Source organism: Triticum urartu, chromosome 1, assembly GCF_003073215.2.
Source record: "Triticum urartu cultivar G1812 chromosome 1, Tu2.1, whole genome shotgun sequence".
NCBI classification, from domain to species: domain Eukaryota; kingdom Viridiplantae; phylum Streptophyta; class Magnoliopsida; order Poales; family Poaceae; genus Triticum; species Triticum urartu.
Genome location: NC_053022.1, coordinates 303,278,186 through 303,304,899, shown reverse-complemented (window position 1 = coordinate 303,304,899; position 26,714 = coordinate 303,278,186). Strand labels below are relative to the sequence as shown.

The 26,714-nt window shown below is 45.8% G+C and overlaps 2 protein-coding genes, 1 non-coding gene and 1 pseudogene across 3 annotated transcripts; 2 read left to right on the top strand and 2 right to left on the bottom strand.

Annotated features, from left to right (window-relative positions):
• Nucleotides 1–1,086: 1,086 nt before the first annotated feature.
• Nucleotides 1,087–5,894, top strand: LOC125509013 (ABC transporter G family member 11-like). The gene is made up of 10 exons (XM_048673855.1): nucleotides 1,087–1,899; nucleotides 3,153–3,442; nucleotides 3,517–3,688; nucleotides 3,802–3,924; nucleotides 4,014–4,142; nucleotides 4,238–4,432; nucleotides 4,579–4,665; nucleotides 4,762–5,034; nucleotides 5,129–5,236; nucleotides 5,336–5,894. Exons 1-10 carry the CDS (start codon nucleotides 1,471–1,473, stop codon nucleotides 5,678–5,680), a joined length of 2,151 nt encoding a protein of 716 aa, XP_048529812.1. The 5' UTR covers nucleotides 1,087–1,470; the 3' UTR covers nucleotides 5,681–5,894.
• A 9,369-nt stretch (nucleotides 5,895–15,263) lies between these two features.
• LOC125509005 (E3 ubiquitin-protein ligase HAKAI homolog) lies at nucleotides 15,264–18,440 on the top strand. Its single transcript, XM_048673844.1, has 3 exons — nucleotides 15,264–15,646; nucleotides 16,575–16,633; nucleotides 17,246–18,440. Exons 1-3 carry the CDS (start codon nucleotides 15,329–15,331, stop codon nucleotides 18,270–18,272), a joined length of 1,404 nt encoding a protein of 467 aa, XP_048529801.1. The 5' UTR covers nucleotides 15,264–15,328; the 3' UTR covers nucleotides 18,273–18,440.
• A 690-nt stretch (nucleotides 18,441–19,130) lies between these two features.
• On the bottom strand, nucleotides 19,131–19,233 carry LOC125533433. Its single transcript, XR_007294307.1, has one exon. It is a non-coding gene; the product is annotated as a U6 spliceosomal RNA (small nuclear RNA).
• Nucleotides 19,234–19,836: 603 nt separating this feature from the next.
• Nucleotides 19,837–26,148, bottom strand: LOC125509001 (annotated as a pseudogene).
• Nucleotides 26,149–26,714: the final 566 nt, after the last annotated feature.

The following is a 26,714-nucleotide window of genomic DNA, read 5'->3' as shown; positions in this document are numbered from 1 at the left end:
CGACCACCACCGCGGCCGGAGCCGGCACCGGCGCAGCCGCCACGGCGAGCCAGGGACGGCGCAGGGGAGGGCCAGGTGAGAAGCACAGGGCGGAGGATCCGAAAGTCGCGATGAATGGCTGGAAAGGGGAGCTACGGATGATGACCGAAGGGTGCGCCGGCGACGATGTCGACGCGGGCGGGGCGCGTGGAGGTGCAACTGAGCGCCAAGAGCTCCGGACGCGGCCTTGGTCGGACCGCCCCGCGACGCCCCACGCCGGAGCGCGGCAGCGGCGAGCGGTCCTGGACCCAAGGTCGGCCTTTTGGCGCGGCATCAGCGGAAGGGGCGCCGAGGCCCGCCGACGAGCCTGCGGGAGGGACGGGCCGATGCGCCTGGGCGAGCTCACCATCGCCGAGCGAGGCACATCGCGGCGAACGATGGGGCGGCCAGCGGCGGCGGCGGCGACCTCCGTGACGTCAGCCCAACGCAGCAGCGTCTCCACCGGGGGAGCAGCGGCGTGGGGGGGGAGGGGAGGCCACGGCAGGCGGCTGCGGGACGGCGGGAGAGGGGGCAGCGACGGCGGCGTCCGAGGCAGGGCAGGCCGGAGGCGGGGAAGGCGGTGCCATGGCCGCGGGCGACACATCGCCAACGGAGTCGCGAGAGACGTCTATCTGTTTAACTTGTTTCTGTTCAATTATCGTGTACACTGCCTGATGGCTTTATTTATAAAGTCGGGCCGATTCCTTTCCTCTAAAAATGAAACTGATGCTGAATTTGCAAGTTGCTACCTACCCTAGCTTTTGGATCAACCAGCAACAGTGCACTGCTACAATTCTGGCCCGCCAAACTGCGATCGAAGGCAGCAGGGCAGCGGCCGAGAGCGTCTAAACGGTGTGTGCGTGACCCGGCGGTTTTGCACCCCCGTTGCATGCATGTGTTCCTCTCCGTGCCAAGCTCACACCAAACAGGCATCCACCGCCTCATCTGCATCGCATTCGCATGCATACGCCGCCCCTCTTTCGCTTGACCCCAGGTCAAACCCCTCACCCCTTCATAACTTCTGCCCCTCCCTCTCTCTCTCGCCTCTGCTCCTCCATTAACTCCTCGCATCCACCCCTCGCTGTCAAAAAAAAAAAAAAAACTCCTCGCATCCACCCCCTCTTCACCTCGCTTCACTCCTCGCTCCATCATAAAAACTCGCCACCCCAAAGCGCGTACACAGAGACCCAGAGGCAGTCACAGACACACAGAGAGAGAGAGCAGAGCAGCCTATAGTTGCAGCTTGGACACGCCGCCCAAGAAACGCCATTCTTCTCCCACGCCGGCCTGGCTTGTACGGCCAGCTAGCTTCCTCTCACACTTAGCTGCGGCGAGGAGAAGGAGCCGTGTGCGTGCGTTCCCACCACTTGTCGCCAAGAGGAACCCCCGGCCTGCCCTCGTCTGCTCTGCTCTGACGGCCTCGCAAGGTGGTGGTGTCCGGCAGGCGAGGCGATGAAGAAGGGAGGGGCGGGGACGGCGAAGGAGGCGGCGGCGGTGGGGCAGGTGAAGGCGGAGCTGGAGGACGTGGGGAAGGCGGCGGGGCGGGCGGTGGCGGTGGCGGCCGCGCCGGCGCTGAGCCCGCTGAGCGAGACGCTGTGGCGGGAGAAGGCGGCGGTGGAGTTCCTCGGGGACGTGTCGGCGCGGCTGGCGTGGAGGGACCTCACGGTCACCGTCGCGCTCGGCAGCGGCGACACGCAGACCGTGCTCCAGGCGCTCACGGGGTACGCCGAGCCGGGCACAATCACCGCGCTCATGGGCCCCTCCGGCTCCGGCAAGTCCACGCTGCTCGACGCGCTCGCCGGCCGCCTTGCCGCCAACGCCTTCCTCTCCGGGACCATCCTGCTCAACGGCCGCAAGGCCAACCTCTCCTTCGGCGCCGCGGTACGTACCTCGCCGCCCGGCCGCCCGCCGTTGTCACTCTTAAGTAGTACCACCGGCAGTGTGACATGCATGGTTCCATACAGATTTGTGCATTTTGCGCCTTCAAATAGTTCATTTTGAAAGTAAAAGTACTACTGTATTTATTCATATTCATACAACTAAACTACAGCCCCCCACCAAAAAAAAACACAAGCCACAATTATCTTCATGAACACTCTAGTACTAGAATCATACACTTATTTTTGGATTAGTTTGAATTGCTTGCCACATATGTCACGTACACTAACATATCAACCATATCTTTTTGCTGTATGTGTACCATCATGAATATCGTTAATGGATTTGGGCATACAACACAGTAGCAGCTAGCCAGCTAGGTGATGCCGTGACGGTGACATGGTGTACAGTGTCTGGCCAGATGTTTTTCCCGCTTGCTCGCTTTCCATGTTTGTGTTCCATCTTGAATTGTGGTTGGATCTTTCTGTGATTCTGCATCACCTGATACCAACCATGGAGTAGTAATGTTACACCTGCAAAAAAAAAACCATGGCAGTAATGTTCATTCACAACAAGAAATGGGTCATGTGCCCCTTAGTTATGAGGCCGGGTGTTACTCATAATGTTTTGTATCCTTGATGCTACATTTTGAGATAAGAGCAGTTTTAACATGGTCCCTCTTACCCCCTCTTTTCACATGAGAGGTAAGAGTATAAAATAGATCTTAGCCGTTGATCTCATCAATGAATGGCTTGATTGACTCTTACCTTCTTACCTCACATGTAAAAAAAGGAGGTAAGAGGGACCATGTTAAAATTTGCCTTGAGATAATAAAACGTCCTTTATCGAAAAAATGTGCCACATGGCAGGCTTCGGAACTTTGCTGGGTTTTGGGTTTGTGCTAGCTTAGCTTAGCTGCATCTGCTATGTGTTGGAGGTTATCTCCTGAACTGCAGCTGCATGTAGTAATGTTCAGCAGTTTCTAGTCAAGATTGGGAGATCTGCTAGAATTTACCTTCTTCCTGTTCCTTATGGGTATTGTTGGTTGGTTATTGTTTACCTGTTTTTTCCCTCAGGAATCTGCTCATAAAAAACTCTTGACACCTGACAGCCCAGTTTTTTTTTTGTACATTTAGTAGCTTGTACTTTTCCTTATGAAGAAAATGTTGTCTTAAACCAATTACTTACATGAACTTACACTCAAACTACTCACCGTTGTACTAAAAGTGACAATCACAACTTTTTTGCAATTTCAGGCCTATGTGACTCAAGACGACAACTTGATCGGCACGCTGACGGTGAGGGAGACGATCTCGTACTCGGCGCGCCTCCGGCTCCCCGACAACATGCCCATGGAAGAGAAGCGTGCCTTGGTGGAGGGCACCATCGTGGAGATGGGGCTCCAGGACTGCGCGGACACGGTCATCGGCAATTGGCACCTGAGGGGGGTCAGCGGCGGCGAGAAGAGGAGGGTCAGCATTGCCCTGGAGATACTCATGAGGCCTAGGCTGCTCTTCCTGGATGAGCCCACCAGTGGCCTCGACAGGTACTATATATCCAGTAACTTCACCATTGATCACCATGTAGCTGCTGACATGCCACACATTTTCAACTGTGCAGTGCTTCGGCGTTCTTCGTGACGCAGACTCTGCGCGGGCTGGCAAGGGATGGCCGGACCGTGATCGCCTCCATCCACCAGCCCAGCAGCGAGGTCTTCGAGCTTTTCGATCGCCTCTATCTTCTCTCAGGGGGCAAAACAGTCTACTTTGGGCAGGCTTCCGAGGCTTGCGAGGTATAAGCAACACATACTATCTACCTGAGTTTGCATATGTCTTATATGTGTGTTCCTGCAATGCCAGTGGGGTTGCTGAATCCTCTCCTGCTCTGTGCATTTTAATTGTATAGTTCTTTGCCCAAGCTGGATTCCCGTGCCCGCCGCTGCGCAACCCCTCGGATCATTTCCTCCGGTGCATAAACGCGGACTTCGACAAGGTGAAGGCCACACTGAAAGGATCAATGAAGATGAGAGTAAGTTTCAGAGGTCAGCCGCTTGTTACTGACTGTGGTACATTTTCCTGACTGAATGAAACTTTGTTCCTTTTTGCACACATACATAGTTTGAGAGGTCCGACGATCCCCTCGAGCACATCACGACTTCGGACGCGATCACAAGGCTGTTCAGCTACTACCAGCACTCGCAGCACTACTTGACGGCGCGGCAGAAGGTCGACGAGATGGCACGGGTGGTAAGCAGAGTACTCCATACATTCGTCCCATTCAGCAATTTTTCTATGACACCAAGAGAATTCATCATCATTCGTGTGGTTTTTTCCGACTGCAGAAAGGGACGGTCCTGGACGCAGGGGGGAGCCAGGCCAGCTTTGGGATGCAGGCCTTCACGCTCACCAAGCGATCGTTCGTCAACATGTCGAGGGACTTCGGGTACTACTGGCTGAGGCTTGTCATCTACATTGTGGTCACCGTCTGCATTGGATCCATCTACCTCAACGTCGGCACCAAATACAACTCCATCCTGGTAACATAAACAAGAACAATCTCCTTCAGTTTGACACTGCCATTTCTCTTCCAGGCACTGCACGGCTTTGGCTGTCCTGAACTGGCATTGTGTCAAGTTTGCTGATCTGACAGAGAAAAAAATTGTGTCAACATGCATGAATTCAGGCACGGGGCGCGTGCGCGTCCTTCATCTTCGGCTTCGTCACGTTCATGTCGATCGGAGGGTTCCCGTCTTTCGTGGAGGACATGAAGGTTTGCACTGCCGACGTGACCATGAGAGATCACCTGCTCTTTGACATTGTGAAGCAGTTCTTCAGGCTCAAAACATGCTTTGTTTCTTTTCTTCAGGTGTTCCAGAGGGAGCGGCTGAACGGGCACTACGGCGTGCTGGCGTTCGTGATCAGCAACACGCTGTCGGCGATGCCGTTCCTGATCCTCATCACCTTCCTGTCGGGGACGCTGTGCTACTTCATGGTGCGCCTCCACCCGGGCTTCATGCACTACCTCTTCTTTGTGCTCTGCCTCTACGCCAGCGTCACCGTCGTCGAGAGCCTCATGATGGCCATCGCCAGCATCATCCCCAACTTCCTCATGGGCATCATCATCGGCGCAGGGATACAGGTAACGTCCACGATCATCATCATCTCTCAGCTCATACTACTATTTCCAAACATACGATGAGTCAACTGATTGCTGTCTGCTGGAAATGTGTCAGGGGATATTCATGCTGGTGTCGGGGTACTTCAGGCTCCCGCACGACATCCCGAAGCCCTTCTGGAGGTACCCCATGTCCTACATCAGCTTCCACTACTGGGCGCTGCAGGTACGGGATGGATTCTCTTCCAGCTCGCAAAGCTACTGCATATATACCACCGGCGGCGAGCTCGAGCTCACGTTCTCTTGATGGTTGGCTGGCTCGCAGGGGCAGTACCAGAACGACCTGGTGGGGCTGGTGTTCGACAACCAGGACGAGGAGCTGCCCAAGATCCCGGGGGAGTACATCCTGGAGAACGTGTTCCAGATCGACGTGAGCCGCTCCAAGTGGCTGGACTTGTCCGTGCTCTTCGGCATGATCGTCATCTACCGCCTGCTCTTCTTCGCCATGATCAAGGTCAGCGAGGACGTGACGCCGTGGGTGCGCGGGTACGTCGCCAGGAGGAGGGTGCAGCACAAGCGCAGGGAGGCGGAGCTCGCCATGGTCCGGACGCCCTCGCTGCGCGGCTACGTCGTCGACGCGGCGCCGGAGCTGCCGGCCGATCAACCGTGATCGGTGATCGAGAATGGAAGATGAATGGCCTGAGCTGAATCGGCATACATGATCCATAATGTGTGATCCTTGTGTGGCGTGAGTACAATCTGACGATGCATCATTAAGATGGCATCTTGTAGCAGTAAGGTTGTCACTCAAATAGTGCTCCGAATGGCAACAATTTATATGAAGTGTACTACAATCTGATGATTCGTTATTAAGGTGGCATCTCGTAGCAGTAAGGTTTGTCACTCCAATAGTTGCTATAAATGGCAACAATTTTTCCAGAAACACGCATGAGATTTGCGTGTTGATTCATTAAGGAGTCACACTTGTAACACCCACGATGCGGCTATATCTCTCACGTGTTGGGGCACGAATTAAAGGCATAACCGCATGGTAGGCATGTCGCAAGAGGGTAATCTTTACACATCCCATGTACTGAATAAGGAAAGGATAAAGAGTTGGCTTACAATAGCCACTTCACACAATACATAAATATAACATACATCATCCAGAATACAATCAAGGTCCGACTACGGAACCAACATAAATAAAGACCACCCCAAATGCTAGATCCCCGATCGACCCAACTGGGCTCCTCTACTGATCATCCGGAAAAGACACATAGTAACGGCCCGAATCCTCGTCGAACTCCCACTTGAGTTCGGTAGCGTCCCCTGCACTGGCATCATCGGCACCTGCATCTGTTTTGGAAGAATCTATGAGTCACGAGGACTCAGCAATCTCACACCCTCGCGTTCAAGACTATTTAAGTTTAAGGGTAGGAAAGGTAGTGAGGTGGAGCTGCAGCAAGCACTAGCATATATGGTGGCTAACTTACGCAAATGAGAGCGAGAAGAGAAGCAAAGCTCGGTCGAGAAACTAAAAGTGATCAAGAAGTGATCCTAAAGCTACTTACGTTCAAGCATAACATGAGACCGTGTTCTCTTCCCGGACTCCGCCGAAAAGAGGCCATCACGGCTACACACGCGGTTGATTCATTTTAATTAAGTTTAGTTTCAAGTTCTCTACAACCAGGCATTAACAAATTTCCATCTGCCCATAACCGCGGGCACGGCTTTCAAAAGTTCAAAACCCTGCAGGGGTGTCCCAACTTAGCCCATCACAAACTCTCACAGTCAACGAAGGATATTCCTTCTAGCGGGAAGACCCGATCAGTCTCGGAATCCAGGTTACAAGATATTTCGACAATGGTAAAACAAGACCAGCAAAGCCACCCGATGTGCCGACAAATCCCGATAGGAGTCGCATGTATCTCGTTCTCAGGGCAACACCGGATGAGACGGGCTACGAGTAAAACCAAACCTCGAGTTCCCCGAGGTGGCCCCGCAGACGGCTCGGTTCGGACCAACACTCAGAGAAGCACTGGCCGGGGGAGTTAAAATAAGATGACCCTTGAGTCTGCAGAACCCAATGGAAGGTATATGGTGGTAGGTAGGCAAATGGTAAAACCAAGATTGGGCCTTGCTGAAGGAGTTTTATTCAAAGCGAACTGTCAAGGGATTCGCATAACACCCAACCGCGTAAGGAACGCAAAATCAAGGAACATAGCACCGGTATGACGGAAACTAGGACGGCAAGAGTGGAACAAAACACCAGGCATAAAGCCGAGCCTTCCATCCTTTACCAAGTATATAGATGCATTAAAGTAAATAAGAGATAATAATAATATCCCAACAATATCCATGTTTCAACATGGAACAAACTTCAACTCCACCTGCAACTAGCAACGCTATAAGAGGGGTTGAGCAAAGAGGTAACATAGTCAAACAACGGTTTGCTAGGGAAGGTGGTTTAGAGGCTTGACATGGCAATATGGGAGGCATGGTATAGCAAGTGGTAGGTATCGCGGCATAGCAATAGAGCGAACAATTAGCAAGCAAAGGATAGAAGTGATTTCGAGGGTATGGTCATCTTGCCTGCAAAGTTCTCCGAGTTGACGAAAACTTGATCCTCGTAAGCGTACTCAACGGGTTCCTCGATCACGAACTCGTATCCCGGCTCTACCCAAAGCAAGAACACAAGCAAAGGACCAACAATCAATCACGATGCAATGCACAATCAATATGATGCAAAACATGACATGACATGCGGGATGTGATATGCAATGCATATGCATACTTCGGAAGGGAAAGATTGAACCATGCCTCAACTTGGCAAACCAAGTGTGTCGCTGGAAAGATGAGATGATTTCGGTCGAAATCGATATAAAGATCACCGGAATCGGATGCACGGTTTGCAAATGGCAAGCAAAACAAGAATGTCACAATTTTGCGATTAACAGCATGATGCCATCTAGAATGCAACAAGAAACTAAGCTACTGCACTCCAACATAGCAACAAAGCACATGGCAGTGATCTACTCAAGATGCTTGACAAAAGATGAACACTGAGCTACGGCTAAATCACACAAGAGCAGGTTCAAACAGGCATGGCAAAAGTGCAAAAGATATCATCATCACAGACTTAGTGAAAATACTAACATGTCAGGAACAACATCAGGAAGCAATGTTTAGAGCAAGCTAACAACATGATACAAAAACAGAACATAGCAAACAAAGACATGGCATGAATCTACTCAAAGCATAGAACAAAAGTCCCTTATTGATCAAGAGCCAAAAAAAGGCACAGAAAATACTATGGCACCCATGTAAACATAGCAAGTTTCGTTAACAGATTCAGACTTAACAGAAAAACCGGGCATGGCAAAAACAGAGTTACGAAGGCATCTTTGCGAGCTCGATTCACTCAACACAAGGAATTGCATGACAAGATAAGCATGGCATGTTCAAAAAGCTAACCAAGGCAAGAGAAAGTTTATAGCATGCATGAATCAACTACAACAACCATGGCAAAATTTATTAACATGTAAACAATCTGCCAGAAACATTTTATAGCAAAAGTAGAGCAAGATTGAGACATGCTAGGGCACTCCATAATTGCAAACAGGGACATGGATGGATAGAGCACAACCATAAGTCCAAATCATCCCTTACTGAATCAACTCAAATAAAGAATGTATCTCACTGTAGCAACATGGTTACATGGCATCAAAATAACAGCAGACAAGACTTGGCCAAAATCCTGAGATCCTGAAATCAGCAATAACACGAAGGCTACTTTGCATGCCGGTGCTAGTCACCACAAAGATCACAAAAATACATGGCATACACCCCTGTAAAGATGCCATGGTATAGATCAAAATACATGTAGAGCTCATGCCCATATGCAGCACACAACAAATATGACAAAAATGACAAAAGCTCATAATCTGCTAAGAGTCAGCACCTAACAATTCATAGCACTCTTGCATCCATGATTTGGGCATCAAGATGGACTAAAACAAGCATGTCACAATGGAACAAAATGAAGAGCACATCAAGATGAACATTTTGATATATCATGCATGCAAAACGGATCTACGGATGAGGAGTTATGGCATGATGAACAGGGCCTGAAAACTTGACACAAAAAGGACTTAGGGAAAAATCAAAGTCAACCTCGTGGATCAGATCTAGGGTTCGTCGGCGCGGACGTTGAGGTTCGTCGGAGGAGTGGCCGGAGAGGACGGGGACGGCGGCCGGAGTGGGGGAAGGGGACGCCGGAGTTGGATCTATGGAGGAGGCGGCGACGTGCGGCGGCTGGGCGGCGGCGTTGTGCGGCGGCAGGGCGCCGAAGGCGCAGGACGGGCGGCGGCCTCGGGCGCGGTCTCCCGCGGGCGGCGGCGGCGGAGAGACGGGCCGCGGGGGCCGGCCTCGGGCCCGGGCGGGCCGGCGGCGCGGGGGCAGCGGAGCGCTGACGTGGCGGGCGGTGATTCGGCGGTGGCGGCGGCGCGGACGCGTCCGACTCGGACGGACGTGTCCGGCGCGCGGAGGAAGGAGGAGTCTAGGGTTTGGACTGCGATTTGGACAGGGAGGACATATTTATACCTAGAAGGAGGTGGGAGTGTCCAAATGGAGTGTAGTTTTCGACCACGCGATCGTGATCGGACGGCGGAGGACATGGAAGTGGTTTGGATGGGTTATTGGGCCATTTTGGAGGGGTGTTGGGCTACAACACACACGAGGCCTTTACGGTTCCCCATTTAATCGTTGGAGTATCAAACGGACTCCAAATGGCACGAAACTTGACAGGCGGTCTACCGGTGGTGTACCAAGTCCGCTTGGCAAATCTCGGTCCATACCGAGAAGGTTTAACACCCGCTCACGAAAAGAGGAAAAAGGGGGCGCCGGAGGACGTAGGAGTGTCGGAATGCAAAACGGACAACGGGGAAAATGCTCGGATGCATGAGACGAACACGTATGCAAATGCGATGCACATGATGACATGATATGATATGCATGACATGAACAAAATGAAAAACAAAGATAAGAACCCAACCACGAGTCTCATAACTTAAAGCCGGAAATGGCAGAGTCGGAGTTACAGATATGGTAAGTTACATCCGGGGTGTTACAACACTCCACCCAACATAAATGACAAAAATGACAAATAGCTACTGAAGAAGAAGCCCCAAGGGCCAATGAAGATCTTGTAGACGTATAAATGTATTGCCTAGTTTTTACATCAGATCGGTCTTTTGGTTGCATTGGCTACAACATGCATTTCTACATGGTATGAGCCATTTCGCAAGAAGAGAATGTCCAACACACTACCCCCGTGTCGCCCTCCTCTAGCGACCTGGGAGTGACTCATGTACATCACTGGGGGCCTCCTTGCCTTCGATCCTCCACCTCTCGCCGCCGCCAGAGGCGCCGCCGGCGAAGCCCGGGCGGGATCCAATGATGGTGGCGGCGGGGCGGTTCCCCTGGGCAACCTCCGCTTTCGTTCTCTCAGCCTCAATGGCATGTGGCGGCGGCTCGGCGGCGCACTCCCGATTTGTATGGGTCGACGGCGGGGTGGGGCAGAGGTCTTTGGCAGGCGTCTGGCAAGGGTCGACAACAACGAGGATGCTCAGGAGCGTGGCGGGGATGGAGCGTTGACGGCCAGGGTTGGTGGTCCAGATCTAGGCATTGCCGGCCTTTGGATTGCCTTCATGGCCATCCTCGTCTCAGTGGTGCATCACTTGCCCCTCGTGGTAGGTGTGGCGGTGGTGGATGGTGCCTTCGGCGGTCTTTCGATGGTGGTGTCGATCCGAGTGAGGTGTGCGCCATCTCCTAGCATCGATCTCGCGCGACTCGAATGGGCTTGGGCGGATCGACGCCTCTGCGACGTGGCTGCAGGCGGGCGCGGTGGTGCCTGACAGCACCGGCCGCTAGGTACCGAGGTGGTGCCGGCCCGGTCTGGCGGCGACAGACTAGATCGGGGTGGCGTGGGGGCCTACTGTCGTGATGATTAAGGTGGTCGTACTCGTACTCTTCTCGCATCACGGCAACAGACTGCATGATCGGTCCTCCTCGATCTGGCCATCAACGTGTTCCGGGACGACCACAGGAGATCTTGTTCATGATATCTGGATCGGTTAGATTGCGGTCGTGCATGCCCATATCAGCCTACGAGGTTATGAGGGCATGGCGCGAAGCTCTATTGGTTGATGACACCTTAGGACATGCCGGCTTCTCGGTTTCCATGGTGAAGTTAGCGGTGGAGAAGGTCATTGTGGCCGAGATCGGAGGATCAGTTAGACGAACGGAGCCTTGGAGTCAATTGAGTCAGCCAGGTGTCAGATAACTCTCAGGAGCAGCAGTGATAAGTGGAGGCAACAACACTGGAGGATTTCATTTTTGGTGGTACTCCTTGAGTGCCAGGTCGTGACTTTCAGGGTGAAAACCTAAGGTCTGACCTTCATTGGTTGCGCCTGGCGATTGCCTTCGTGAAGGAATTGTTTTGAGAGCGCGGACTTTCTCCAAGGTGAAAACCTAAGATTTTCGATCGGGCAATGACAACGCTTGTGCACTGTTCCCTTCTTGAAGGCGTTGCTTTTGGAGGCTTTTTATGTTTTCCGGGTGTTGTATTAGGTGGTGGTAGGTGTGCTGCTGTTTAGAGGAGTCGATCACTATGGCAGGACCTTTCTTTTATTTTTCCTTTGGCTATGTGCATACTGGATGTCTTTGTGACATCTTATAGGTGCAGAGGCTGGGTGGTATTTTCATAATATTAATACATTTCCTTTTTCAAAAAAATCTACATGGTATCGGAGCCAAAGGTCTTCAATTCAAGACCGGGCATTTCTACATGGTATCGAAGCTAAGTGGTCTTGAGTTCATGACCCGGCTGACGCAATTAAATTGCAGCCCACTTTCGGTCCATATTTAGGTCCGAGGAAGCCACACGTGAGGGGAGTGTTGACGTATAAATGTAGTCTAGTCATAATTATCAGATCAATTTTTTGGTTGCACTGACTGGAGCATGCACTTCTACATATCTGATAGGGCAACACACTAATGTTCTGTATAATTTGGACAGAACTTAAGAAGGAATAGTAGAATAAAAGACATAAGGTGTTTATGGCCATTAAAGAACTAGCGATTTGTTACCATGATCCATTATTTAATCTGAACTTAACAGGTGGTAGTGGCATCTATTAACTAGAGGGATTTTGTGGGAGTTTGGACCGCTGCCACGTAAAACTGTGACACCCTCGACCCACCCAAAACCCCGCATCTCCATCCCTTTTCTCTTTCTTTGCATCTGCTTCCTCACTCGTCGGTGCCGCCGCTCTACAATCTTGGCCGCATGCCAACCCTTCCTGAACCTCTGCGACCTCCACCGCTACACCCAGTCGCCACATCACTTGTCCTACACCGCCTGAGTTGAATCTGTATACATGATCCATAATATGTGGTGTGAGTACAATCTGACGATTCAATGTTAAAGTGGCATCCTGTAGCAGTAAGGTTACCAATCAAATAGTGCCCCGAATGTCACAATTTATATGAAGTACTAGAATCTGATGGTTCATCATTAAGGTGGCATCTTGTAGCAGTAAGGTTGTCACTCGAATAGTTGCTACAAATGGCAACAATTTATGACAAATGGCAATTTAAGAAGATGCCCCAAGGACGATCTGACAGGGCAACACACTAATGTTCTGTATAATTTGTACTACTACAAAGAGGAACAATAGAAGAAAGGACAAGAGGTACTTATGGCCATTAAAGAACGAACTTTTTGGTAGGTACTATACTATGATGATCCATTATTCAATCTGAAGTTAACAAGTGGTGGTGGCATATGTTGACACATGCAGTCAAGTATAGTGTTTAACTGGGAATGGGGCATATTATTGCTAGGGTAGATGAGGCAGCCAGTAACTCTGTCTGATGTTGATCCATAATGTATGGAGATTCTAATGTAAGATCCGTTATAGGCATCCACCATGAGCTGATGTTGGTCTAGATCACATGTCTGCAAGTTAATGCACTGAACAACAATGCAAGCCTTCCTTCAGCTTCTGCAGTTAGCCGGGTGTAAGAGCAACCGTAGCACATGCTTGTATTCCCTTCATTTCATTTTACTTTTAATATAAAATTTTGTTTGAAGTCAAAATATGCAAATTTTAATCAAATTTATATTAAAAATAACAATATCTATACTATTAAAGTTATATAATATAAAAAATAATTTCATGTCGCATCTAATAATATTGATTTTGTATTTTGAATGTTAATATTTTATCTTGTAAAGTTGGTCAAAAATTATGAAGTTTGACTTCAGACAAATTTTATATTCAGACTAAAAGGAACTTGCATGACATCTTTGTTCTATCCTCCCGTGACAGTGAGGTCCTAATGAAAACTAATGGTCATTAAGGTGCTTCTTTTAATAGAGAACCTAAGCAAAGCATTAACAATCAATGAATACATAAACTTCTCAAATTACAGTCATCCCTATAGAGTATCCCAATTATTGTTATATTGGGATCTACAAATCGAAACAATAACAAGTGCATATAACTTGCAAATATGACCAAGAACTCAAATATATTTATGACAACATAATAGATTCATTTCTGAAATCATCGCACTCGGATCCTAGTGACAATCATTAAACATCTCAAAGTCATATCAACATCAATATCAAAACATAGTGACGAATCTCATCCATCTACATCTACCTCTAGTATGCCTACGATAAAATTACTTACTCCCGGTGATGAGTATCATGAGATTGTTAATGAAGCAGGGCTGTTGATGATGATGGCGATGAATTCCTCTCTTTGGAGCCCCGAATGGGCTCCGGATCAGGTCTTCGGACGAAGAACAAGAGGCAGAGGCTCCGTATGATAAAAACGCGAAACTTTTTCTTTGTTTTTTTTTCTCGGAACGGGCTTGGAATTAGGTCAAACCGAGGCTCGTGGGGCCCATAAGCTCTCATGGCGCGCTCAGGGGGGCACCCCCTGAGCTTGTGGCGCCCCTCCGGTAGTTCTTTGCGTCAGTATTTTTTATATATTTCTAAAAAAAATTCTCTATAAAGTTTCGTCTAATTCCGAGATTTTTTTTGTTTCTGCACAAAAATAACACCAAATTAGTTTTGCTGAAAACAACGCTAATCCGAGTTAGTTTCATTCAAATCATACAAATTAGAGTTCAAAACAAGAGCAGAAGTGTTTGAAAAAATAGATACGTTGAAGACGTATTACCCACATGCCTTAAAAATGCGTCTTCTCATTTGGTAGACATTGGTGGATCGTCTTTCATCTGCATTAACCTTCAAAACCATCACGGTCCACGCAACATGTGTCAGTATGGAGCGTTGGAAAAACGCCAACCATATATTGTTCCAATGTGCCCCCCAAAATTCCTGTGGAGTTGCGTTCGAGAATGTGTTGATCCATCCTGGAACCCAAACTTGATGATAGGGATTTGAGCACTGTTAAGAACTCCCGCGTGCAGCTACAATTGCTTAGCTTTGATAGTATTTTGTGCTTTAGCTTGGTCGTTATGGACTAGTCATAATAAACTTGTCACCGAGGGAATCATTTCATCCCATCATGCTAACTATATCTTTAAATGGTCTCTATTTTTTAGCAATGACGTCCTTTAAGGAATACGAAGGATTGTTATGCGGCGGCAGACATCCTTCTCAACATCAAGCATCTTCATGCTCCTCGTAGAAACTCTTGGGTTGGAGCTAGTCAAACCGTAGTGATTTTGGCATTCATTTTAAATCGCAATATGTATCCCTGTTTATTTTTCTCGCATGGGTGTAAGAACGTAAAATTGGGCTATCTTAGCCTACGTGAGCTTTATTAGTTTTAAGCTGGTATCCCTTGTGTCTGTTTTTTTAGTTCCCAAATAAAAACAGTTGTGTCGTCTTTAATACACTTTATCAAACCAGTTTACAAAGCACATCTTCTTATGTTAATAGCACGCCACATTGTAAATGAGAATTTTGGGGGTTCAGTTTACAAAGCAAGTTTCGCAACAAAAAAAAAAAGTTTACAAAGCAAGGATCCGTCTGCGCCGCCACGAGGACTTCACCAAAAAAAAAGAAAATGTAGTCTTGCATATCCGAAAAAAAAACTCTTTTTTAGGCAAAAAGAAAAAAAGAAAACTCTTTGTTGGCATCGAGTTAACTCGTACGTACGTTCAAGCGGGCCATGCTGAAAAACCGAAGCTGCTCCTGGGCCCAGATCTGCACCAGAAAAGCAGCAAATAAACCCACGGGAAAAACTCCGACGGAAATTGAGAAACCCTAGCGATGCTCCAGATACGCCTGAGCAAGATCGGCTCGTCGGACTCTGGGGCCGCGGCCTCTGGCGCGGCGGCTGGGGCGTCCGGTGGCGCCCCGGCGAAGTCCGCCGCCGCGGCGGCTGGCGGTGCCCCGGAGTCGGTGACTGTGGCTTGCCCCGACCACCTGGTCATCGCGGACCTCGCCGTGGCGAAGAGCCTCGGCGCCGTTACAAACTCCGCCATCGCCGCGACGCGCGCCATCGGCCGTCGCTCTCGCCGGCCCCTCGGCGAACGCGTCCACATCTGCTCCCGCTGCGAGTTCCCCATCGCCATTTACGGCCGCCTCGTATGGAATCCTCAATCCCAGCATCTTCCCCCGTCTATGCCTTCACTACTTCACGTACTAAAGTCTAGATTTTATGTAGCACATATAACACCATCTAATTATATATCACTCAGGAGGAGTTAATTGCTATTGTAATCCTTGTTTGGAATAAATAGTCAAGTGCATCAGGCCGATGTAGAATTTCTGCAATGTCGCTATGCTCGCTGTTTAAGGATTTTAGGTGTCTGAGAGCCCAAGGCTAGTAAAACTATTGATATTGAGCAAACAGAAATAAAAAATACCTGTAGGAATTTCCAGTGGTATATTTTAGGGGTGTGTTACAGCGACATATGTAACTGGAGTCAATATTATATCCTTCTGTTTGTGGTACATTTGTTTGCCAGAAAAAGGATGTTGGTTGTTTTGTTTAAGTGTCGAATAGGGGAGGCCTACGGTCCAGTTTTGAAGCTGTATTGAATGGAAGCAGTAATCGTATTTTTTCTGCTTACACTATCGGTCGATATTAATATTTTTAGGGATTGCACATAATTTGCACATAGAATTTATATTAGTTTGATAATCTTTTGTTGTAGTAAATACTGAATCTAAATTACTCCATTGACGGCATGGGATGTTCATATTCACTTTATTCAGAGTTCCTGGCGTGGTTGGTGCTCGGATTTCTGAAAGTATTCCGGCTATCAAGCCTGTCTAGTTTTAGTACGACACAGTGCATAAGCAAGCGAAACCACTGATTGCATGCAGTACATTTCACAATCATCTAGGCATGTCGCCATGTCGTATGTCCCTAAACTAGCATGTATATTTTACCTGTTGTCTGAGACTATCAGTTACCGGTCTGAACTATATGCGGTCTATTCATTTTAATTCTTTTGCTATTTTCTATAGTTGAATCGTTCGATCAATGACTTTCTTTAACTTTGTGCAGATTCCTTGTGAACATGCTTTCTGTTTAGCCTGTGCAAGAAGTGATTCCAGTTGTTATCTGTAAGCATTCTCCTGAACTTTTCGTAACTTGGCTTTTGTCCCATTCTCACCTTCGTAGTATATCGAGTGACTTACTGATTAATGATAGGATAACTTGCATAACTCTGATGTATCTGCACGGCATGATACTTGCTGAAATAAGCTTGTTATGTGACATCTAAGTATCCACTGATTGAGTTTAAGGAGCTTCAGCTAAGTAGATCTCATGTTAGCATGCATGTATTTTCAATGTTGTGGCAGTGCAGTGGAACTATAGTAACCTTCACCCAAATTGCTTGTGTTTCAGCTTGTTTCCTTTTATCTTTACTACTCCCTCCGTCCCATAATGTAAGACGTTTTTTTTACACTACTGTAGTGTCAAAAAACGTCTTACATTATGGGACGGAGGGAGTAGTTATTGTTAGCATCAATAGCTGCGAACATTAGTTAAGCAGTGATGTACATTCTTCTGTACCTTTCATGAGATAGTAAACTAGCAATTGTAGTTTTCCCCCGTTGACATTGTACTTAAGAGGGACAATGTTGCTGCTTACTAATTACTGCTATGTTGTTCGACTAGTTTGGTCTTAGACATGTCATTTTGAAACTTATATATTTACTTATATCCCGCAGTTGTGATGAGCGCATTCAGAAGATTCAGACTGTGAAAATGATGGAAGGGATTTTTATTTGCGCTGCACCTATGTGCCTCAAGTCTTTCCTTAAGAAAGCTGAATTTATGTCTCATGTACCTGAAGCTCATGCAAATCTCCTCCAAACTAACACGGAGAAGGAAGAACGTAATGAACCAGATGCTCCTAACATCTCCCGTGCTTCTGGAGGAGATGCTCAAAGGCAGTCTCAAATGCCTGAGATATCGACCGCACGTGCTCCTCCAAGGCGGGGTGTTTCACCCACATCAAGTTCTCACATGCAAGAGCGTGAAGACCGGTCTCGGTACCACCAGTCCAGGGAGAGGGAGCACACCCCACTAAGGCCCCCTATGCTAAGCAAACCGCCATCATTCCATGGTCGCCACTATCCACCAGGTGATACTCAGTCTGAAAACAACACACCTCAAGGATTTGACCGTCCCTACAGCTGGGCTCATGATGGTACACCTGGTGCAACTCCACTTCGCCAAGAACCCGACCATGGTACTCAAGACAAGCAGCAAGTGATGCCTAATTCACCTTTCATGTTCTCTCCAATGCATCCTCATCAGCAAAACTTCATGATGCACATGAATATGAATCAGCCTTTAATCCCCAACGCATCATTCAGCTACCCTGTCCAACAAGATGGGAATCCGCAGTACTTCAATGCCCCTTTCCAGATGCAACTGCAAGATGCCGGATCAGATCAAGGTTCAGTGTCAGTGCCCGAGGGGCTTCAGCGCCCATGGGGCATGGGGTTGATGGGCAATCCATCTCAGGGAGGTGGCGGCATGGCCTTCATGCCATCTGGTTTCGGGATGATGCCTGACAGCTCGATGAATCCAGGCATGCAAGGTAGGGATTTTCAAGGCCAAGCTGACCGTGGTGACGGAAGGGGCGTCCAAGAACAGTTACCTATGGTGATGCAAATGCAGATGTCGCTCCCCCCACCTCCCCCTACACAACCCCCGTCTGGCGGACAGCAGTCTTTCAACAGAACTTGATGAGTTTTTTGCGTGCCAATTTTGTGGCTGCTGCCAAAATCGTGCTGTAGTGCGTTGGGAAATTGCAATTTTGCCATCTTGGCATGTAACTGATGAGCACTCGATGGCAGCCTATGTTGTGCTAAAAACGATGCAATTTAATCTGAGTTGTCATATGCTATTTGTGAATTGTTTTGGTGCTTCAAAATGCGTACTGCCCATTGTTGGGCTGCCAATTTTTTTATGTCTGATGCTTGGCATTTCTATTTGTCATCCTTTTGGTTTTTATTATATTTAGTGTGTCTTGTTTTTGTTATGAACCAGAACTACTAACACCCAAAATAAGTGTCTCAACTTCAGATGTACTACACTTATTTTGGGATGGAGGGATTACAAGTAAATGAAAACTGAATACGAATGTGATCTCTTGTTAAAATGTCATTTAGTAAAGGAGTTCCCTAAAAGTAAAAGTAGAGAAGAGAGTTCATATTTCGATTGCTGATGTTCTATCTGCGCAAGGCTACGTTCGTCGAGTAAGAAATTATGAATGTAAAGGTGCAAAACACAAAAAAACAGTGGCCGAAATGCAAAATATCTGGAATGAATATATTCCTCTGAGGTTCTATCTGCGTAACGATATTCCCATTGAGTAAGGGAAATATTATGAACGTAAAGGAGCCAAACAGTACAGGGATGAAAGTGTGAAATCTCACAAACATGAAGGGGCCACATACACAACGAATACAGGAGTGAAAGCGCTAAATCTCGAAAAACGTTAAGGGTCCAAACACACGGTAGCACAGGGTCATAAGTGTGAAGTCTCGAAAAACATAAAGGGGCCAAGAAGAAAAGTACAGGGACCAAAGCGCAAAATCTTGAAAAAATTTGAACCATTTCTCGATTTATGCGTGTCATCCTTGCGCAGGGGCCATGCTAATCTTCTCTATATCGTTCCAATTTTATCAGATGTCCCCGAAGGGAGAAGAGAGCTCTCACACGTCGGCTTATAAACTGGTCTGCGCGAAGCTCGGCAAGCCATGTGGGACTAAACGCTGGCACCGCTTCCCTCCCGCAGCCCTCCCGTGGGCCGTCCGATTCAATGCCAACGGGCCAGATCGAAGGCCACGCTGACGTCCTGTCCAGCACGATTTTGCGGGGGATCTTCTGTGGCTGCTGACACGCGCGTGCCCTTATGGGTTTTCTCTAGCCGTCTCACGTGACTTCGAGACCGGACTGCCGTGAAAAAGGTGCAAGTACGTTCTCGTGAAACTCGTATTCTACGTATACTTATTTCTGTATAAAGTGTTCATCTGACCGTGCTCATATCAGTATACGCTTTCTATCACGTAACAGTGTAACACCCACATACGATGTGTACAACAGCAGTTACCTCTGCAAGACAACAGTAAAATTCACCAAGTTTCTCAACAACAAAAAAAAAGGAACTTGAAGGACATGCTGCAATCCGTGTGTAAACTTGTTGCATGTATACACATGATTTGAAGATTACCACGCGGCAGGCCCGCGTGATCAGCCATCCTAAAATCTTTGATATATCATTATCAGATATAAAGACAAGGTAAGATCTTCTTCATACTTTTTTCACTGTATGCACTGTCAACATAGATGCAGAGCTGAAGGTGTCATATACAGTTGTTCATTGATCCACAGAGTGGGAGAGACAAGGAGCAAGAAATAAACCTCAAACTGGATGTTGCGTATCTCTATCGGAAAATGAGATGCATTTTGCCCAACTTGTATCTACTTCCCGTATATTTATTCTGTCGTCGTAGCTGTTAATCCTACGTCGCTACGTATTTCATGTACAAAAGAAAAAGGGTGAAATTTCTGCATTTATACACTGCTTGGCGTCTTGAAGATATCCTGAAGGAGGAGGCTCAGCTCCCGTGCTGATCTCCCAACCTTGCCTTCTCGCCTACAAGATGATGATGTGTCATTTCGGTCCTTTACATTATAAGATCTCCAGATTTTTGGTTGTAACGCCTAGTTTTTGAATTGAAAGAGAGGGGCTTACCTTGTCAAGGAGATGAGACCTGCATTTATCTTTTCCAGCTCTTGAAAGCATATACTGCAGCGTTCCAACCTAGCAACATGGCACAAATGGAACAAACGCGTTACATTGTATGTACAGCAGGATCACCCTGAATGAGATGGAGGGATGGGTAAAATACCGGTGCTCTGCTTCGAGGTCTACACTGACTGGTGGAGTAGACGACAAAGTAGAAAAGATTGATTGCACGGAAGCTTTTGACAAGCTTAAGGATCGTCACCAGGCAAACGTTCAAATGTCTGCGCGTTAGATGACACAAAACAAAACTTGTATAAGCCCAATATACCATCACATTTATTCTGTGACTTTTCATACTACTAAAACTGTATGAACTATGAAGTTTTTTTATAACAAGTTCGAATGGCAGTAAAAGACCACAGCACGGCAATGGCTATCAGTAAACCTTATCAGTGTACAACAGGGAAGTAAAAGTAAATTATATACCCTGAATGAATAATAAGATGAAATACCTGTCATATCGTTCAAGAAGATTGGAGCGAGAGGTAAAGTGCAAATGTCTCTAGTGTATATACTGGTACTCTTTTCATATAAGAACATTAATTATATCAGCAGTAACCTACAAGACAATAGAGCAAGACATCCATTGTATAGAATGAGACTACAGTATTAGGGGGTATGGTAGAAGTACACACAGCATTGATCCGACATTTTCGCATAGCACTGACAGAGCCCTTGATATCATTATTTTGCCAACAGCGGTACACAAGCTGCAAATATCACATGAAATTACCATTACTCAATATATGCACCATAATCATGTCTCCGAATAATAGCAGTTAAATGTTATTGCTGATTCTATTCCTCAATACCTTCTAGTTGTCAGCCGCGACTTCACGCATGAATGAATCTTGATGGTTTTGCATTAGTCAGCTATAAGATCGTCATCATTAACCAATTGCACTGCGTTCTCAGCAAATGAAGATTGTCTCTACAGAAGTAGAAATATAGAGTTGGGTGTATGAACAGAATGAGCAAAGCATTCCCAAAACATAACTTAAGTTTTGGAAGTAATGTTATTACCAAGCCATCTGACGTTGGTGCGTACTCGCCTTCTCTTGTAAAACTCGCACATAAATGTCGTTCCTCCTGACAAAGAGCATGATGATAACCTAGGAGGATCAAATATTCAAACAATAATATCATACCAATCAGCGGAGCACTTACGATTTTTGCATTATGCTGCTCTCACTTGATTCCACAGTTGCTCGATCCAAACACTACTTGTCTGTTAACATTCACAAATTGTGGATCCTTCCAACTGCTGATTTTGTCTTCGAAACCCAAAACATCATACCAGTATCAACTTTGTTAGACTGAACACTTCAGTGCACATGCCCCAAAACAGTTAATGTCCCATCACTTGATGTTTCTCTTATAAATTTCCTTGTGGAGTTTTTGAAGTAATGGCTTTGACTGATATGGAACGATGAACATCTTTGTCATGATCCACAGCCAGATGACCTTTTAGTAATTGTTCAGGCTTTATGGCAGCAGCGGCAGCTTCACTGAGATTGGAACCAGCATCCACTTTAGAAACATGCCTTGGGACAATACCAGGCACGAAAGTGGATCCTTCACTACTACATGCAAATATATTGGACCTAGGTATATATGTGGGAGCAGCAGAAGCCTGTGAGTTACCAGCGATCATTCTGGCACTTGTAGAGAGATCCACTTTGAAGCGAACATTAGCTATGTGTCTCTTCTGGTGGTCAGTAGAATCTGGCTTCAATCTAACCCTAGGAGAAATAAGAGGTGCAGATTCAGCTCTTGTCAGCCGAAGATTATTTATTCCAGGTGCTTTTGATAATCTCTTCCTCACTGCAGAAGAAGCTGGTACAGAAGCTTCTTTCGACGCAGACATCGGGCGCTTAAGCAATGTACTGGATGTTTCATTGGCTTCTGTTAAAAACAAATACAGGTAGTGTTGGGGTGAAAATCTTAACTAAAAGAGAACAGGCGAAGATTAGGAAATGAAATGTTATTCACTTATTCATGAGATAATAATAACTCCTTACGGGTACCTTGTCTTCTGGAAATCGATAAACTTCCCAGCATTGATGATATGCTATTATCAGCTTGTAATGGCCCATTACCAGTTCCATTCCAAAATGCTTCCGCACTACCGACAGTGAATGGATCAAATTTCTGAAGTTTAGGATTAATACCATATCAGAACTGCTCATATGCTAACATAATAAATTTTATAGAATCATACCATCAAGTCCACAACCCATATTCCCACACAACTTTGGTTATATGAGCAACCAAGAAGTTTTCCCTCTTGTACATTTAGATCTGCTAATGTTGACCAGCCAACATCAACTGCATCATGACATATGATAGGTTCCCATGAAAGAACCTGCAAGCAAAAGGATAACATGCAAATGATTTTGTTATGACATCATTTGTTCCAAGCTTGAAATGAGGAATTTGCCATTTTATTAGAGTATCTACCTTCAAGCTTTCATGTAATCCACAAAAAAGTGCTTTGCCGTCACTGTTGAATGTCATAGAACGAACTACACTAGCCTGAAAATTCGGAAGCTTGCGATAAGTATTAACTACAGCACTTACAGATAGTTAATTTGGTCATTATCAAGAATCCCCATCCACCCATAGGGAAACTATATACAATATGAATAACAGAGTAGCTGTGGTCAGAATCTGTACCGGCATATAGTATTCGCGACAATTCTGCATGAAGCTGAAAAATTAGTTAAATCCAGGATGAAAACAAGATAAATGCATACTAAAATTACTTATAGCCCAAGTACAGAAGATTAAAAAAAAGAGGGGGTATGCACCATCAGGCTTACCAACTGAAAGTTATAGAAGAGTTCAAATATGCATACACAAGAAACTTGTTCTAAAAACAAACCAAGAAACTTGAAATTAACAAATGATTATAAACAACTAAAGGCTCATGTTATGTGGCTCACAATTTCAGGTACAGTACAACATTTGGTCCGATATACTAATTTATGAATCATGGTCAGCATTACTTGGTACTATTTCATGACTCTGGTTACAAATACATGAAATCATTGCTTAATGCTGTTCTGACGTGTTCCCTTGGGTCCTTGTAAAGGGTCAGATTTAGGCATAATTACAAAGGACAAACACAATTCATAGTGATTGAACTCAGTTTGAAATAAAATTACATCAAAGCCAAGAGTATGATCAAATGTAGCTCGAGAAAAGTTGTAAAATTTTATTAGGACATAACTTTGCTGGATGACTGCATAATGATAGTGTTTATAGAACTACATTATTTCACAATCTGAACACAAAGATAGCATGAACAGGGAGACACAAATGTAGAGCCTGAGCTTTCTGAATCATCAATTAGGAGATATTATACCTCCGGTCCAGAAGATCCAATCAACTCAAAAGTCTCAAGGTCCCAAAATTTAACAGTTTTATCAGCTGAACCTGCAGAAGTTTTTGGAAAGAACAGAAAGCAAAAGTTACAACTAACCAAGTCTAGATGATGCACAATTAATTTTGGAGGAAAATGTTATCTGGGAACATGTCTTATATTCTTGTACAGGTTTTACAGTAATATGGTCATCCATCTAACCTGTGGCCAGTAAGAACTCGTGGGGGTGAAAATCTAAACAGTTAATTGGGCCTTCATGAAGCGTAAAGTCATGCAAGAGCTTTCCAGCTGTCAAATCCCAGATCTAGCAAGATATTTCCCAAAAATAATCAGTGACCGAAGAAATATAAGATATTTTTTCGCTAGAGCATGTGTTTATTCATCTTGTTGATATTAGTTCTGTTATGAGCATATATGGCAACTTTATAGGTTGGATTAATCAGCAGATTCCCCTGCAATTTTTTCTGTGGTACAGCTTAATAGTTTTTTTTTTCATATTTACTAGACAGGTTCAAACTCTTACCTTCACAGAACTATCAGCCCCACCGGAAACAATCCACCGACCATCAGGAGTGAATCTAAGCACATCAATCCTCCCGGTATGACCCTGGTATGTGTGAATGCATCTCTTCTTCCGCATGTCCCATATTTTCATGTTTGTATCTGAAGACCCAGACGCAAAAAATTCTCCAAAAGGGTGGGAATCAAGAGAGGCGCAATTTGATCTATGCCCAGTGAAAGTTCGAACAACTGTGGCAATAAAATCAGATATAGTTACAAGATATAATTACATTTGATCTTTTTGTTTCAAATACAGCCAAGCGTTATGAAGACTGGTTCACACCTTTTGCTTCCTTGATATCCCATATTTTTATTGTTCCGGTTGCTGCTCCGGCACCTATCATAACCTCAGAGGAATCAAAGCTCAGTGACTCAACTGGACTTGTATGGCCTGAGAGGCTCTGCAAAAGCGTAGTGACACTCACTTGTAATTATAAGTGCATAAGAAACCACCTAAATGACTACCAACCAAAAATTCAATGACATAGAAAGTGATGAAACTCCTCATATAACATTACCAGGACAGCACTAGGTTTCCCTACAGCCCAAAGATTGACCTTCTGATCCTCCCCACCAGTGATGAAAGTTCTTGATGTTCGCTTCCCAAACTTGGCACAAGTGACATCCGAAGCATGCGCTACAAACTCCTCTGGGCATTATCAAGGAAACATGAAACTGTTGTAGCCTGATATAAATCCATGAAGTCAGTCTAAATGTTTATGTCAGAGTTCACTCTCTGGTATTGTTTTGGAATACACATTCCCACTAGGTACATAGTCAACTAAAACCCAGAGCAAAATAGTTGAGCGGTCATGCCATCAATTAGAAATTTAGAATTATTCTGCACTTCATTATCAACATCGAACAGGTAATAACACCATATTGTGAGTGGAACTAGGTTCGTTTCAGTAATTCTACAATCCATGCTATCCTAAATGAGTCTAACAAAACGAAATCTGAAGATTCAGTATTGAGCTTCACAACTTCCACAAAGCAGGTGTCAGGAGTTCAGACCCAACAACATGATCATATTTGCTGCATTATCTGAAGTGACAAAAGCAATGGTAAATTACATAACACAAGGGGCAAATTTCCTAACAAGGATTGAATTTCTTTCAGTACTACACTTACAAACAAACTTTCTTTTAAGGAGCCTCGCAAACAAACTGTTGAGCACACATTCTCTCGAATTAAAATTGAACACAAAAAATGTAATTTAATGTTCAGCAGAAAACCGTATTGTTTCATGTAAAATTTTCTTTGGTCATATTAGTCCTCAATTTCAAGAGGACATTTCACTAAACTTACACGCCCATCCACACAGTTGCAAAATCACACCCAAAAAAATTGTCCGTTACTCCGTCTTACATTAGTTCGTTGGAACCAACTCAGCTCAATCACAAACTAAGAAGGCCAACATGAACCCAAGAACAGCTCAAGATGCAAAAGGTAGGTTCCTGGAATCAATTGTAATCGCTGCACGCGAGCCCAACCCAACCAAAACCTAACTGCACCGACCCAAGCAAGTCGGCTCAAAGCACCCTGATTCGAGATTCCCAGAAGATAATAGATTATTCACGGAGCAAGAAGTAGGATACGGAGCTTGTACGCGCGCTTGGTGGCCATCCGTGACGGCAGCAGTCATAAAAAGCTTGATTTTTTTTCCTCGCTGCGGCGGGCCGGCGGCGGCGGCGACGGCTGAGAAAAGATTTCGAATTGTGTGTCAGAATCGATCCGTTATTATATGCCGTTTCTCGATTGGTGCTACAAATCTGCCCGATTTTGTAGGAACAAACTAGTGAGAGGGAGAGAGAGGGGCGAGGGGAAAAGCAACTCCAAAGAGCACAGCAGAGTATTTCTTGGTTATTGTAAAAAAAGAGTTATTTCTTGGTTTTCTAGAGAGTTTTTCTTGTTCTTTTTACCGGTCAATGTCCAAGCCGTGATGATTAAAAAAAAGCTATGACGTTTCCATTTTCAAATTATGTCAATTTTTTCCCTCAAAAAAGAATATGTCAATTTTATTTTTTTCATAAATTGGAGAACCTTATTATTATTATTGATTAATTATAATGAACAAATGCTCTTAGAAGCTTCAAAATGGACGAAGGTGTTGCCAAATACCATCACGTTCATGTGTTTTTTCTGGTTGGATATGCAAATTTACAAAGGCACTGTATTACTACCTCTGTTTCAAAATACAAGACATTTTGGTAGGCTAGTTTAATTAGCCTATCAAAACGTCTTATATTTTAAAATGGAGATAGCATATGTCATCTTTGTCCAGAAAGCTTTCATCTAGTAGTGTCATTAAACCTTAATATGGGACCAAGAACAATAGTAGAGTTTGGACTTGCAGAACAAAAGTTGTCAACTTTTAAACAAATTATAACATAGTCGAGAGATAGCATCATAAGCATGCAAATCCAAT